At 38.0% G+C, this 15,703-nt stretch overlaps 2 protein-coding genes across 2 annotated transcripts; both read right to left on the bottom strand.

Annotated features, from left to right (window-relative positions):
* Positions 1-1,484: 1,484 nt before the first annotated feature.
* Positions 1,485-9,852, bottom strand: LOC106176833 (uncharacterized). Its single transcript, XM_013559378.3, has 6 exons — positions 9,662-9,852; positions 6,892-6,948; positions 5,592-5,712; positions 4,330-4,427; positions 2,966-3,236; positions 1,485-2,276 (listed from the first exon to the last, which is right to left on the bottom strand). Exons 1-6 carry the CDS (start codon positions 9,717-9,719, stop codon positions 2,021-2,023), a joined length of 861 nt encoding a protein of 286 aa, XP_013414832.2. The 5' UTR covers positions 9,720-9,852; the 3' UTR covers positions 1,485-2,020.
* Positions 9,853-11,591: 1,739 nt separating this feature from the next.
* LOC106176839 (uncharacterized) lies at positions 11,592-15,481 on the bottom strand. Its single transcript, XM_024075578.2, has 8 exons — positions 15,418-15,481; positions 14,682-14,755; positions 14,125-14,370; positions 13,694-13,903; positions 13,132-13,493; positions 12,469-12,565; positions 12,171-12,277; positions 11,592-11,949 (listed from the first exon to the last, which is right to left on the bottom strand). The coding sequence occupies exons 2-8, from the start codon at positions 14,746-14,748 to the stop codon at positions 11,860-11,862; spliced, it is 1,179 nt and encodes a 392-aa protein (XP_023931346.2). The 5' UTR covers positions 14,749-14,755; positions 15,418-15,481; the 3' UTR covers positions 11,592-11,859.
* Between the last annotated feature and the right edge of the window lie 222 nt (positions 15,482-15,703).

The raw sequence follows: 15,703 nt of genomic DNA, 5'->3' as shown, positions 1-15,703 counted from the left end.
TTTATTGACTTCTTTGAACATCTGTGTAATCCGAGCGCCTGTATCTTTTCTTCTGTATCATCTTACTTGTGAATTTATATATAGTCTATATAGATATAGAAATAAGGAATGGTATTGTAGTAAACTGCGTGATTACACAGAAAGTGTTGGCTCAATAGAGCAGTGATTTGCTTGAAATGCGTACCACAGCAGGCTGCTGTAATGATACATCTTCAAACCATTACACATCGTTTCTTGAATGGGAATTTCTTGGTTTAATTTCAGTGACTTCTAAATACTGCTTACGAGAAAATTGGATGCGTCCTCCAGCAAAGACATCAGATTTGTATTCGACATCGCCCGCTTTCATGTCAAGACTGCAGTCTCCCTTGTAGAATTTCGTCTTTCTGCAGAGTTGGCTAATGACATGTTAAGAAGTGTTTGCTTTTTTCTGAATAGCCATGTTATGCATCAAAAGGTGTCAAATAAAAGTCGAAAGTACCTGACATTTAATTCATGAAGCATCATGAAAAAGATTGATTAAGCCTAGTCATTCCTGTATCTAACTGGTTTTATATCATTCATATATTATTAAGATGTAGTTCAGTATTCTATCCGACCATGATGTCTTATGGTAATTTACTTATACTATAATGTGTTTCGAACCAAAAACGATACTTTTGGTATTTCTCCTTTGACGGAAAGAATGTCAATGCAAAACATGCCTTGCTTCAGTTAAACGAATTGTTACACGTATAAAGATATCAGCAACTAATGATCGGGCAGAGTTCTGTGCTAGTACAACCGGTTGTCTGTTTGGAGATTTGGGTAAATCTTCTGCTAGACATTTCGTTTTCAACTTGAAGATGTGTTTTTATGCATTTTAAGTTGAATTCAAATATTGATTTTGATGATACAACTCTATTCTGTAAAATGCACATTTGGCGATTTTTCCAGATACGTAGGGCCTATATTGTATGTTTAGTTGTAGAAAAGAAGGAGGTTTAAATTGACCATAACTTGAAAACTCTGTAATTCAAATTATAACATCGAAATAACAAATGAAAATGGCAAAATGGCCCGTTATTGCAAAATTGCTCACACATATTGAAACGAACTTTCTTAAATGTTTGATATGCGATTGTGACGCAAGCTAACAATAAACTAACTTTGGTTCTCGGTGTTTTGATATTGTCTTATCAGTGACAAAAAAGTTTACTTCCATTATCATTGAATTACCTATCTTTTTCACGTACCTTTTCATTTTATTCCGTGCGGTAGAATAATTTACATGATATGAGTTATAATTTATGACGTTTCTCGCCATTTACATTGACAAGTATGGCATTTTAGCTTAAAAGCTCTGGTATCCGTTCGTCACCTTGGATTACGTGTAACTGGACTAATTTTCTCGAGCTCTTTGCTACATTAATAACGAGTGCAAATAGCACAACTCGCGTGAAAAATGAGTAATTTCCATCAAGGTAAACAGCAAACCACGCAGATTATCACATGAAGAAAAAGGTTGTTTATTCTGCTAACATATTAAAACAAAAGCACTATAAAGTTAAACAAATGTTTTTCCACCCTTTACAAAAATAATGGATGAAGAAATGGCTGTTGTTAAAATTGCTTTCATCGGTAACTCTTTACAAAGCGGTATAAAACTGAAAGTTGCACTTGACCACGGATTGTAAACATCTGCAGTCTAAAAATGAACTTGCGGACGCAGAACTTCTAAAAGAAAACAAACGTCTTACATCACGATCCTACAATCGCGTAAATAGTGCTTGAAGTCGAGGAATATCTATCTTTAATATGCTTTTCATTTAATCTCAAATTAAAAAAAACCCAAACAAAGCAATCGTAACATGGATATCGAAGACTGATCACGAGGCTCAGTTGGAGACAGCAAATGAAATTATCATTCTAGTAAATCGTTGCCACAAAACTACAGATTACTATTCTCATGACGATAATACCAAAGAAAAGAGGAGTATTATAATAAAGAGAACACTGCAATTGTTGTTTGAACACGTTTTCAGAGCTTATGCCAGAGTGACACTAGTGGAAGCAGTGCCAAGCTCACCCAATGTATGTTGCTGAGACCAGAGGCAGTCCCGGTAGGGCAGGGGGTCTGGTAGGTCGGCTCGTTTGCGCAGACCTGAGCTTCAGTCAACCTTCCTCTTTGCATGTTTTTAAAGTTAACGAAGATGTCATTGGATACGCGCATCCAACTCAGCCCAACCAGTGACATGGAATTGTCTGAAATAAATTTCTTCACATCGAACAGGCATCTGGAAATAAGACAGATTGCATTCTTGATATGGACTCAAAACATTTTCGTTATTCACACTTATTCACATCAGCTTCACTCAGGTTTGACAGGAATGGTAGTCCCGGTGTAACGAAACTGAAGGTGCGTGTAAAAGAAAGTCCGCCCTCCATATAGTTATAATGGTTAGGATTAGTCTGACGTAAGTGGGTCAAAATCTAGGGCGAAGCTCGCCTGTACAAATGAATGGGAAGCGTACTCTCTGTTATGGGGGACTCTCTGTCACATTACACCGGGAATACAAGTTCGGAGTCCCATATATGTACATACAGTGTAGCACAATTTAAAGTTAGCTGGCAGTGTCGAGGCCATTATGTGGGACAATTAGGATCTGTGGAGAAGAATGAAAAATTGACTACGGTTCGCGTAGTGAGTTACCATTCCCGTCACATGTTAACAGTGATAAGTTAATAATTTTAAATTATTAAAATAGGCTAAAAGTTAATTCTCTTGCTCTATGCAGACAAAGAGCAACCGTTATTTTAAATGTTTCTACGAATATGCTCGTGCTCGCCAATTTTTCTTCCACTCACGCATATGTACAGGTACTGAATATGCCTTTTTAATACCCTCCCTTTCTCTCTCTCTCTCTCTCTCTCTCTCTCTCTCTCACACACACACACACACACACACACACACACCAAGCATTACCTTCCAGGCACCCCGCAGCTTAGATTTCCCCCGTTACTATACTGAGGAATGGTAGAATTGTCAACTTCATCCGCATGACTTAAAATCATGAAAAAATAATAATGAGGGCTGGCGTCGGGCGGCATGGGACCATTGTATCTCGCGATGACCTGGCCCTGTGGGACGTTGCCGTCTTGGATGTTTAACACTAGCATGTGGAGTAAGGGTTTAGCCAAGGTGCCAACGGTACTAGAGGGAACGTCCGGGTCCACCATCACTAGTGTGTGCTTACCTGCAAATACGACACAGTATTGCATTCAATGGCAGAATATAAAAATTACACGTACTATAACTAGCGGGTCACGGGTATGGAGAAAGAGGAACCATGTGCAATCCTCCAAGCACATGTATCAAACCTTTTGCGCATGTACAAAAAAGTGCGTTTTTTTAAATAAACAAAATGGCAAAACTGAAAAAGCTTGCCACTGTTTACAGTCTGGTTAGTTTCATTTACAAGTAATTTGCTCTTTGGTGTCGAAAGCGAGGCAACGGGACTCAACAATAGGAGTGAAGCTCGTAAAATTTACAATTTTTATGAAGTCTATAGCTTGGCAAAAATCAAAAGATTTCTTGGTTATTATTGGAATCTTCAATGAAAAAATTAAGACGTACTTAGGAAAATCACTGACTCATAAATCTGTTTAATTGATATCTAGTAGACTTACAGTCGCAAACACGCCAAAATCATCTACGTGTACGTGACCACGGCCTCATGACCACGAGGCTCTATGTTTTGTTCCTGTGCTACCCCCCCCCCCCCCCCCCCCCTTTTTGCTGCCCTGCAACCGTGCAGATATTTAATAAAATATGGTTAACTTTGGGGCATTTTGCAGTCCTCTGTTGGGTCTCATTTCCTCTTTAGCCCCTATTCACTACGGTCCACTGCTGACTTCGTGGAATTCATTTTAGAAAAGGGGTAGGTGTGTGCGATTCACTCCCTTCCAAACCCTCGTGCCGATTAAAGGGATAATAACTCTTCGTTTCGGCAAAAAAATGAATTTTCCTGGAGTAAACAACAATTTTCCCATACTTACTAATGGTTAATGAATCCATTTTTACATTCAAAGTTAGTCCCTGGTTTTTTTCTAAAAAGTTTGGTTTTTTGTTAAAATCTCTTAAGAGATTTTAACAGAGTATAGCCTTCAATGGAGGTCACGTGGTCTAAAGACAAGCTCGGATATCAGAATAAGAGCTATAACTGCCGTTTTTGTGGTAAAAAAGAATGTATTATATTTCTGTGAGTTCTTCACAATGTTTTTATTGTGAAATATAGATCTCATACGAAGAGTTATTATCCCTTTAACCTTATACAGCGTATGTCTTACCAGAAACGGAGCCATAGGACAAAGTTGGAGCGTTGGCGCTTTGGGTATGGGCAGCCTTTTGGTCAGGATTCAAGGGATCCAACGAAAACTTCTTAGCCCTAGAAAAACGAAGGTTCTCATTTAAGATGCATATGAAGTCAATTTTTTGCCACAAAAGCCGACCAAATGCCAGCACATAGTTTCAAATAGTATAACTAAGAGAATTAGCAAAATACATCGTTTAATGTACCCAAAAAAATTATTCTTTAACGGATATTTTGCTGGCTTTCTATGCTGTATATAATGGGGGCAGATAAGTAGGTCAGGTATCTGTAAGTAGGTTAAATTTAGGATCAATAATTTCAAGAAAGGAGCAGTTTAAAGCTCTTTTGATCTGTTGATCAAGTGATTTATTTTATTAAGTTTATCCCTTGGCATGTCAAATTTACTTGAGCCGAATAAGAAACTAATAGAAGTGGTTTATATGCGTTGCTGGGAATTGACGCTCTACCGACGCCTGGTTAATATGTAGGCCTACTTTTAAATTAATATTGCCATTGCTTTTACGAAATCTGATTCTATTTCCCGTTTGAGGACGATGAGCATGACTGATACAGGCTAACACAAAAAAACCAACTTCTTTACAAACTTAATGAAAAGAACTATGTCAACAATATGCATTTGAAAATATCTTGGATGATGTATTAAAAAGTGAAATGGGAGAAACTCTTAGTCTAACGTTTAAATGGTCTTAGTCAGTGTCATGGTACATTGCCAGTATCTGGGTAAGACACTGGGCAAGTTCACGATTTAATCATCATCATCATCATCATCATCGTCTATTATAATAATAATAATAATAATAATAATAATAATAATAATAATAATAATAATGATGATAATAATAATAATAAAGAAACAGAGCAAATTGACTGATAGAATATGCAGAAATTCGTGAAGATAACAAACCAAATGTTTTTTCTTTCAACATGAAATTCTGAATTTTCAGAACCCACTGTATAAAATTTATACACTTCTTTCTTTTTTTCATTTATCGAAAATGCTATGACCCAGCTGCATTACAGCCAACAAGATAAAGTTACGGACATAGCCGAGTCTGCGGTGGAAATGGCCTCGGTTTGTAAAATATCGGAAGAAGATGAAATTCTCGACCTGCAGACCTCAGGTAAAAAGGGGTCCATGTTCTCCTCATAATAAGAACGAGATCACGAGAATGACAGCAAAGTTTTATACAGAAGAGTTTTATCTATATTGCAACTTACGGAAAGGTAAAAGTCTTGCAGCACACTTCAAATTCCTCTTCCGGTGCATTGAAAGTGACGTTCAAGTACGTATTCAGGTTGAACGAGTCGGGTAAGAAAGTGCGATTGAGAGCGTGAGCAGCTGTAATCCAAAAATATATACATAAATGTTCAATTTACATAAATAATTTTGGCCATCCAACTTAATAAATGTTCAATTTCAACCCTTAGGTTGTTAACCGAGCTTTTTTAAATAAAAACTGGGTTGTTTTGACCAGAAACAAACATGGCGGCTTTTTCACCCACACATACTAGTGCCCTCCGTCTACAGTGCTACTTCTTCTTGCATATATTTTGGCTTGCATTATTTCGGCTTATGCTATTTTGGTTTTTGTTTTCCACTCTTTTTTCCGGTTGCAATTTTTGGCCTCTTTGCAACCCCACAAATGAAAATATTTGCACTATTTGTTTTGATATTTATTTTTAAGAGATAACATTACGTAATTTTAACTAATTAACATTATTTAATGCTATACAATATCTAACACCATTCTTTAATAGAGGGACCTTACCGGCCAAATTTCGAACACTATTTATCTGTGTTTGTCATTTACTTATCCTTTGGCTTGGATTAATATTTAAGTTTAGTTTAGTTTAGTTTATCTCACTGTAACATATGAAAATGAAAATGAAAATATGAATACGATTTTTGTGAATATGATATTAATGAGGAGACATAAATACTAGTGCCCTCCGTCTACAGTGCTACTTCTTCTTGCATACCCAAACATCCATGACACACAAAAGATAAATCCTGAAATTTCAGAAACGTTATAAGATTTATGGCGAAAATAAAAATTCCCAACGTTCCCTGTAAACTGGATCATGTTTGATCCCGTGTACAACCAGCGGCAGTAGCAGGTACTGACATTTCTTTTGGCAATTTTATCATCGAAATTATGGCATCAAAAATACCAAGAAGGAATGTGTTCTATGGAGATGTCATCGGTGCCAGTCGATGACCCCCGTTCTGATTTGCGGAGGGGCTGATGGAACGCCAAGGGGCTTACAGAAAGATAACCAGACTGAGTATGTGTAAGTTACTAGGGACTGTCGCTCACCACCAGTATATGACTAAGTATTTCTGCAGAGAACCCCCATTCGGGAAGATTACAAGTATCAATATGACACAGAGATAGCTAGGGTCATGAAACAGTAAGACCTATCTCGACCCCCCCCCTCCCCCCCCCCCCCCCCCCCCCCGCCCTACAACCCTGATACAACAAGTGCCACGCAAGTACTCAATCACAACCCTACTTGCCTGTATTGATGTTGCTGATGCAGGTGGAGATGTTACTACCATCTGGGCAAGTTTGACCTAAAAGAAAAATGATTTTGGGTTAATAAGATCTAACTCGAAATATGCAAAAGAACTGATTGAGTTTAGAACATGAATAGATAAATGGTGGTATGCAGCCACGTATTTGAAAAGAACGAGGGGGAACACCTCTAATTATCATTTATTTATTTATTTATAAAAATAAAGAGAGCTTTGTTATAATTAACGATTGCCCTATTTACACGTACCATGTTTGAATGACAAAATCTTAGGCTATATTGTTGTGATAAAAGCATCATAATTCGTATAAGAATTGACTGGACCACAAACAAAATTACTTAGAAAATACATTCGTACCTTTTGCCCTTAATACGTCAAAATGTTTAATACGTATGTTTACATTTACAACTCGTGCATATTAACTGCACATGCCATATTTAAACAAGCTAATGCTCAGCGCTTATCTGACACAAAAGAACATCTCCTTTGCTCTCAATATACCTGCTGCATCTCATTTTAGCACTTTTACTTAAAATTCTCCCTTCAAACCAAGCAAGTTCTTTTTACAAAAAGTCCTGTGTCTGGTACCATAGTCAAAACATCATGGATGAGGAATCAACTCTTTCTGCCGGGGTTCCCTGTGTCTACTAGTACATCCCTAGGTATGCCAAAAGGCGCATTTGATCGAGTATGAAGTTTTTTTAATAACATGACCCTTGATTTTTACGATCGTTTCCAGCAGTGGAGATATCTGTCCAATGCACATGAGACCTCAGGCTTTAGTAAATTAAAGAGAGCGTCACCAAGCAAATATGAAAAACATTATAAAGGAAATGAAATGCACGTAAATATATTAAATGGATATTATGGGGACAGTGATCGCGTACCAGGCTCAGTGCGTGTTGCTTTAGGCTGCTTTCACCTTGCATTCACGTCGAAACAAAACATCTTTTAACGTGTATTTGATGAAACTTGCTTTATGTTTGTTTTATTTCCATGGATTTTAACCCCTGTTATTTCACATTAATCACGATAGGCTATAGGCTAGGGTGTCTTACAGTTTTTACAACAGTTTCTATGGTTCTACTCGTCTGTGTGTTATTTGCAGCAGAAAAAGTCTTTTGCTGTCGTTTTGTTTAGTGAACAATTCAAATTATTCAATTTACTATTTGTACTGTTACACTGTGCGTTTTTAAAAAAAGTGGCCTTGGAGAGATACGGAAAAAAAACGTTAAATTATACACATAAAAACAATATTGTGTTAATTTGAATGAAGAAGACCCCCCTCCCAGCTCTCTCTATTATGTTTATAAGATTTAAGTGTAGTTACCTAAACCCTATGTCTACGCCACGCCTTGAGTTGAAGAGTTCATAGCACATGTGGTTACTTCGTCTACTGAGCATGCGCCGTAATTATGAAACGCATGATGTGTTTATAATAGAACTACAGTAGGTTTCCAGTTGACACAAAAATGTGCGAGGTCATGAGAGTAGGCTACATGTAAATCTACACTTGGATGGGCGCGCCGCTCTACTCCAGTACTCTGTTCACCATGTATTACATCTATATGTAGATTATTATGACTAATTCTTCGTGTACTCATCCTCTGTCTTCTAGTGCTGGCACAGCAGGAAAGTAAATCCTGCACAAAATCTCTTTGGCTAATAAACTTTTATTGTGTTCAAGATTTGTCCAGTCAGCTGGTTGACATATGCAAATAAAACTATAGTACGCCCCTAAAACGTGAGGTCACTAAAAGTTGAAAGGACTGACATGATTTTCATTTGCTAAAACGTATTTTATATAATGTACATCTCGGTATGAAATTTCCACAAATATTTCAAAGTCACACAAGGAGTATGACAAAGTGACAGGAAAGGGGGGTCAGTGAAAAAGTGTCACAGAGATAACACTAAATATCTTAGAAAAATGTACCTATATATCTAGGCCATTATTATAAAAGGTCCACTTTCGCCTCTGGTACGTGATTTTACTATACAAGACTACTGCAGGTAACTGCACATGTCGGCATTATAAGTGGAAACCTGGTTTCAGCCTAGGATGGAAGATAATTTTGGGTCCTAGTTTCAGCTTAGGTGAATTTCTTTACACACATGCGGGTGGGCAAATGGACTGTTAGATGATGTTTTCTTCAATTTGTACACTAGCGTCATATATTGAAACGACTAAAAGAAGAGAAAAAAACTGACGGTAAACCCTCTACCCGGAGCTTCAAGTTCGGCGCATAGCATATTTTTCATTCAAACGCCCATATCGTCACGCAGCTATATCGACAGGCTACCTTTTTGCGACAACTATTAAAATCGTCTGAATCTGAAGCACATACTCAAGCCTTGCTACAAACCACACGTGTAATCAGTGAGGTTATGAAGGTAGAAATCATGCGCTAGTTTGTGCACTATATGAAGCAATGAAATATCAAATTCTGTTGTTTTCTGCAAGACAGATAAGCATATACCACTGACGTCTAATGTACTGCAAACGTATTGTTGAAAGAGCGTTGAATCGGTAGATTATTGATTATTTATTCACTTTGCCTGCATGGTGTCAAAACCTAGGCCTACTTCACGTACTTAGTCTGATAGTACTGCACCACTATATAGTGCATCGACTGACAGGAGAGACGAGGACATTGAGCTACTTACACTAAATTACGAAACGTTGTAGGTCAACTGAGTCGCATTACGACGACTTACTCTCTTTACAGGTAAATTTAACCTGTGAACTCACCTGCAACACCCCCAACACAGAGCAGTGTGTACAACGTCAAGCGCAGCAGGTTGCTCATCTTGTCCAAGTTAGATTATACTAGGTTTCTAAGAAACGTTATATTATTAGAAGAATCTCAGAAGTGCCACAAAGCGACGTGCTCTCGGTGTATGAATACTCCCACGACGTCACAACTTGGCTTTCTTCTGTTGACACGGTGGTCAGTTTTTATGGGGAGAACCTGCGGTGCTTTCATAAAAGTCGTTTAAAGAGGCGTTCTCCACTACTCGAGAGGATCTTAAAGTGAAGTAGTACACTGTATTTTCACTGTGTTGAAACTACGACCTACCATAAATTAATTTAAATAATGTGAATGCTTTCATACAAAGTGAAATGTATTTTTAAAAACTTTATCAGCGTTTGATGTACATTAAAATTTTATATTTACGCTCTGAGAGTCACGCTGACAAGAGGCTGTCATGGGTTATGCTCTGACCGAATTTCAAAACTAGTTTAACAAGACCTGGCTAGTGATAACAGTGATATGAATAAACAGAAGTATGCACAACACACACACATAAACACAGAGAGAGAGAGAGAGAGAGATAGATGATATTTATAAAAATATAAAATACCAATAACTTTGTCTCGGCTTGCGGTTCGTTTAAAACTTTTCCGACTTAATATACCAAAAATACATCTGTTATATAGCATATGTATTTTGATTCCGCAAAAAGACAACGACGTCCTTTTCACGCAAGCCGGTGTCACGAAAATGAGGGTCCGTGTGACAGAAAGTCCGCCCTCCATATAGTTATAATGGTTAGGGTTAGTTTGACGTAAGTTGGTCAAAATCTTGGCGAAGCTCGCCTGTACAAATGAATAGGAAGCGGATTCTCTGTTACGGGGGACTTTCTGGTACATGACACCGGCCTGCCCTAACAATACGTCACTAATATAATATGTTCGGCAGTATGATGATTTTCATATTCATAGCAGAATAAGCTTTTTTCGATATTTTAACACTATGAACTCGCTTTATTCAGCAATAATGTAATCCCTACCCGAAATGTTGAAAAGTTTTACTGTGCACATGGAAATTTGGACACATCAATGAGAGGGATTTTGTTAAGTCCGGTACGTATTGCAAATAGCGGTAATGATAAAATTTCGAATTTTATCAACTCTCTGAGTAATGTATTTCACTGGTGATCTACATGCATTTCGCACACGGTCCAAGTTGAATTTTTCTTTTAAGTAAAATATTCAGTAGTAGCTTACACTTTACAATAACTGATTGACAATGGTCGTAGGTTCAGGGGTTTATTTAGTAGATTTTCCGAGTCAAAATTCGGAATAAAAATTACGAGAAAATCCCTTGGTGTCATCAGACTAACAGTCTCAATGTGGCTGCTCTATTTCATACGGTCATTTTGGCACCGATATTCAGTACTGCGTAAAGAGCGTTATTACATCCATTTTGCGCGTTTTCTCTAAATGGCTTCTTCAGAGCCTGTTAGAGAAACAGATAGTACATGTAGTAAAGATTACTAAATGATAATGTAGTAAAGATTAGTAAATGATAATGTAGTAAAGATTAGTAAATGATAATGAGGACCAGTCGACCTTGATGCAGGATCGTTCTGGGCGGAGTGATAGAGTCCGTTAGAAGTATGCTGGGCCAAATATATTATGAGTAGCTACATGTATATGTCATTGCATCAGATAAAAAGACACCCCGACATTGAGAGTTGTGTATGTGCAAGTACAGGTAGGCTTATTTGTATCTAGGATATTGGGTTTTAGTCTATACATAATCTTAGTTTCTGGTGGTGTAAGTTACACAATATGAGTTTATATAAATATCCACCTTCATACTGGGCTAGGTTGCAGATAGACATAATCCCCAATGATCATATCACAACTTAAATTACCTGAAGCAATAAAGAAGTATTTGATTTGCTTTTAATTCTACGAAATTGATTTTATTCTATGTAAAATGCGACAAGCAGTAAAAGGGAATCTATACTGTACATATTGTGGGTTCAGTGCTACCCTGGCTTTATAGCCTACATCTTTAGTGCCATAATAATGTGCTGGCAATGGAGCTGTCATCTATAAACTAAGGGTAACTATAAATAGAGACCACAGTTTTTATGAAGAATGAAAAAGGTTCAGTTCGATCTAATCGTTTTCCGTCAGGTAAATGAAGAAATGATTTAGTCGGTTCTGGCCATCTTGATGTTTCTCTCGCCAGCATTGAGCTTCCAGATCATGGCGTCGGTAAGAGCCCAGTCGTAGATCTGGACCTGAAAATCAAAAGTTGTCTCAATTAGTTAACAGCCTCGAAAATTTATTTAATTGAAAATTCGTCAGCGCAGTTACAGTATAGATGTCAATATCAACTTGTCTATATTAGAATTGCGACCATAATGTTAAAATTAGACACGTACAATGATATTTTTTGAAAAGATGTGTAAAATACTGATTATTAAATCCGTTTCATTTCGGAAAATAGAATAGGAGTTACCTCATCTAGGAATCCGACAAGGTTGGTGTTGCTGTAACGAGCATCAACGGCCTCACAGTTCAAGTCTCTGCCCATGTACAGTGGAGCAAGGGTAGCTGGGATAGCACCTGTAGAAAATAATAAAATGATACTGAAGCCATGTTCACAAAATTAAATTGTTCTAATTAGCAAAAAAATCTTTTTACTGGCCTGTTCACGTTATATAGTAAAAAATGCAAACGACAACGGTTGTATGGGCAACACTGATTATAAGAAATAGTGCTCATAAAATTGAATAAGTGAGAAAAAAGCTGCTTACCGACAGCGATATCATCAACGACAACTTTTCCGTTGACGTAAAGCACCAGTCTGAGACCATCGTAGACCATGGCGACGTGGTTCCAGCCGCTGCCACCCTGTGATATGAAGAATAACAACAATAACAGTATAATACAAAGTGAAGGGGATACCGTGGCATATGAGTCAAATATGAGTGTGCACATTTCATAGATAGGGTCTGCATTTTCTTTGGATTACGTAATAGAGGCGTTTTTGTGGGTAAAATTTCATTTTCGGCTTCAGGTATTTCTGGTTCTCCAGAGCACCTATCAGTCCACTTAGGACGGTATTATGCAGCTTTTGTGAAATACTATAAATGGTTTCTTGAATCATTCGTCTGTGGTGCATTTCTGACGTAATCAACAAAACACGTTTTAATTATTTATAAAAAGACATTAGTTTAACCAAGATGGCATAGAGTTATTTATTTAGAAAGAACGGGTTATAAACAAAATCAGAATTTTGGTGAAAGCAAAGGTTTTTCCTTTCTAAATGACAAATGGATAATAATAGCAACGGATGAGATCACCAAAACTGTTATTACCGTGTCTATGCTGATAGCGAGAAAGAACAATACAGCCAGTGGTTGACATATAGTATAACGGAATTCAGAAATATTTTGTCGAGCTTAACCAATACTTACGTTTTTGCCGAGGTCGACGGTGAGGAGAGTGCCGTTGTTGTTGACCAGGACGCGGCCTCCAAGATAGCCGCGGTCAGACCAGAAGGAGATGGTTGGCTCGATGGCACAGTTACCGTTGCTGAGGAGACCCTCACGGTCGTTCTTAGCGTGAGCAGCATTCTTGTACCAGAAGGAAATGGTGAGGGCAGAGCCCCATGGGTAGTTGTTAAAACGTGGGACCTCGCAGTGGACGGTGCCGTTGAAGTGAGCAGCGTATCCGACTTTACCGTCAGAAAGCTCTACACCAGCGCAGTCTGTCCAGAAGTTATCGACGGTGGTGTCGGTGTGCTCATCGAAAGGCCACAGGGCAATAGCCTGGAGATCTGTAAGAAATGTTTCAATACAATGTTATTTTTTCCATTTTCTGTTTAAAGAAGAATGACAGTGACCATTTATCAACTACTTGCGCGTTATCAAGTTGTTGAATTGGTAAGAAAAAACAAGAGAATTATTAATTGCTATCGTTTAAATAAAAACGTTACCAATTTTGCAATTATAAGACGTCAAGCAGATCATCACATACCTGGAACCATGCACATGCATCTCTTAACGTTGAACTCCCACTGTCCGCAGCTGACACGCTCGATTCTGGTCTCATCACCAAGGGTCTGGGATCTGTAGAAGGTGTTGGCATCACCCCACACGGCCAAGTAGGTCCATCCGTCAGGGCCGTCACATTTGCCGTCAAACTGGGGAAGGGTGGTGTAAGCGAGGGTGGTGGTTGGTGGGGCGGCTGAGGAAAAATAGTTGTATAAAATTGTTAATATTAATATTGTAAGCAAGCAGTATGATAATAGTCAGTGATGTCTACAAGGTTTTGGTATAGTTATTCACGCTTATTTGACATAAAATATATCTTCATGATTCGCAACTTTGATACTTTTCATGTGTAATGTTGACTAGTGGTATATCTTTATAGTGATTCTTTTTGCAAAATAAAAACCATTAACTCACTTCTTGGTGGGCACTGTGGGTATGGGACCTTGCTGCCTGGGCAGGTGGCGACCTCACATGGAACGCAGGTAACAATTGTACCGTCGAAGAGTGTGCCTTCAGCACATTCCTTCACATGAACCTTGATGTTAAGATCATCATCCAAATCACACTGGAGATAAGTTTTGCAGTCTTCTGGGTTCTCGTAGTAGCCAACGCCATTTCTCTCTTCGATACACTTCTTGCAGAAGTCGTTGAATTTGGGAGCTGTGGATATAGATAAATAGCTTATATTTGATAAATATCACTGCTACACGTGTATGCTACTTGTACCGATTTTGCTTTGAAACGAAATCCAAAATGCTACCATCAAGTTAAGGCGATCGCAGTCGACGTAATAAAAAAGATACCACGTTTAGTCCGCGTAACAGGTTAAGCCTATTCATTATTCTTATCATTTTGATATATTTAGATGTTCGTCCAACAGTTGCGTTGAGTACCTTTGAATCTAGATGTTATTAAAAATGCTTCATATGAGTAGAGAAATTAAGCAGCATTTCGCCAGGCAGGTTACTCACCAATATGATGCTCGTCGTATCTAGCGAGGGCACTGCCCACCAAGGCGAGGATGATAAGGCGAAGCATGATGAAACTAAAAAAAATCACAAGAGTCAACATTGAATCTGTGTTTTGAAAGGTGTTTTAGATTTCATAGATAATATAAAAACGTATAAAGATACATGTAGTTTGAAATGTCTTTATCGTAGACCCATCTTTGATAGAAATATATGCACCACTAGTGTTCAACTATGAAAGAGGTGTGGTTGGTCGAGAGCACTTTCAAAATACATGTAGCTACACGGCCTTTTTGAATGCTATTGTTGCAATTGGTCGGAAGGTATCCCTTCGCGCACAAGGAATCCGTCCTTAAACATTTTAAGTTGCTAAGATGACAAGATTAACTGAGTATACAGGTACGGTACATGTACAGGTAAAGCAGGCACGTGAATCTCTCTTCTGGGGTACCGTCGAGAAAATATGAAGTGATTTTCCACCCCTGAGTTAAATACTCCTTGCCTACTGTTATATTTTCACCCCCACCTCTATATGTATTTATCAGAATTCGTCTGCACATTAAGCACTTTGACAAACAAGCACAAGAAATCAAGAAATACACAGTCATTATATATTACAGTATCTTGATAGCACCGTTAATACAATCACTCATATCCTCGTATTAATACAATGACTCGTGTCCTGGCTCCAGTTCACACTGAGGGTACTATACTATTTGAAGGTACCACTGAAACTCACCTTACTACGGAGATGATCTGTCTTAGCTGTCAGCTAGCGAGATAAGTGGCAACTGGGAGGACGAGCTTTTATACCACTTCCAGATTACTGATTCTCATGATATTTTCTATTAAGAGATCGAGACAATGACATCTATAGAGTACAGTCTAGCGACTAAGTAGAATTAAATTTCTTAATTAGGGCCCAAGTTACAATGTGTCGCTTTTGGTGCGCCGTGTCGTTTAAAATGGACATGATTACATTAAGGATATACAATGCTTCGACTTTACTGTGTTTCATCAAGATG

Source organism: Lingula anatina, chromosome 7, assembly GCF_051362555.1.
Source record: "Lingula anatina isolate TDL-2025a chromosome 7, LinAna3.0, whole genome shotgun sequence".
Classification (NCBI taxonomy): domain Eukaryota; kingdom Metazoa; phylum Brachiopoda; class Lingulata; order Lingulida; family Lingulidae; genus Lingula; species Lingula anatina.
The sequence above is the reverse complement of the archived record's forward strand: the minus strand, read 5'-3'. Positions and strand labels throughout refer to the sequence as shown.

Bases quoted from the DNA above. Each gene is read 5' to 3' on its own strand.
- LOC106176833 (XM_013559378.3), bottom strand. From the start codon at position 9,719: ATGAGCAACCTGCTGCGCTTGACGTTGTACACACTGCTCTGTGTTGGG. The intron at 4,428-5,591 runs GTAAGTTGCAAT...TCGTTTTTCTAG, and splicing joins TGCAAGACTTTTACCTTTCC to GGCTAAGAAGTTTTCGTTGG. The intron at 2,277-2,965 runs GTAATGCTTGGT...TCTTATTTCCAG, and splicing joins AGCTGCGGGGTGCCTGGAAG to ATGCCTGTTCGATGTGAAGA.
- LOC106176839 (XM_024075578.2), bottom strand. From the start codon at position 14,748: ATGCTTCGCCTTATCATCCTCGCCTTGGTGGGCAGTGCCCTCGCTAGA. The intron at 14,371-14,681 runs GTGAGTAACCTG...CTATATCCACAG, and splicing joins ATACGACGAGCATCATATTG to CTCCCAAATTCAACGACTTC. The intron at 12,566-13,131 runs GTAAGTATTGGT...TTCATATCACAG, and splicing joins CCGTCGACCTCGGCAAAAAC to GGTGGCAGCGGCTGGAACCA.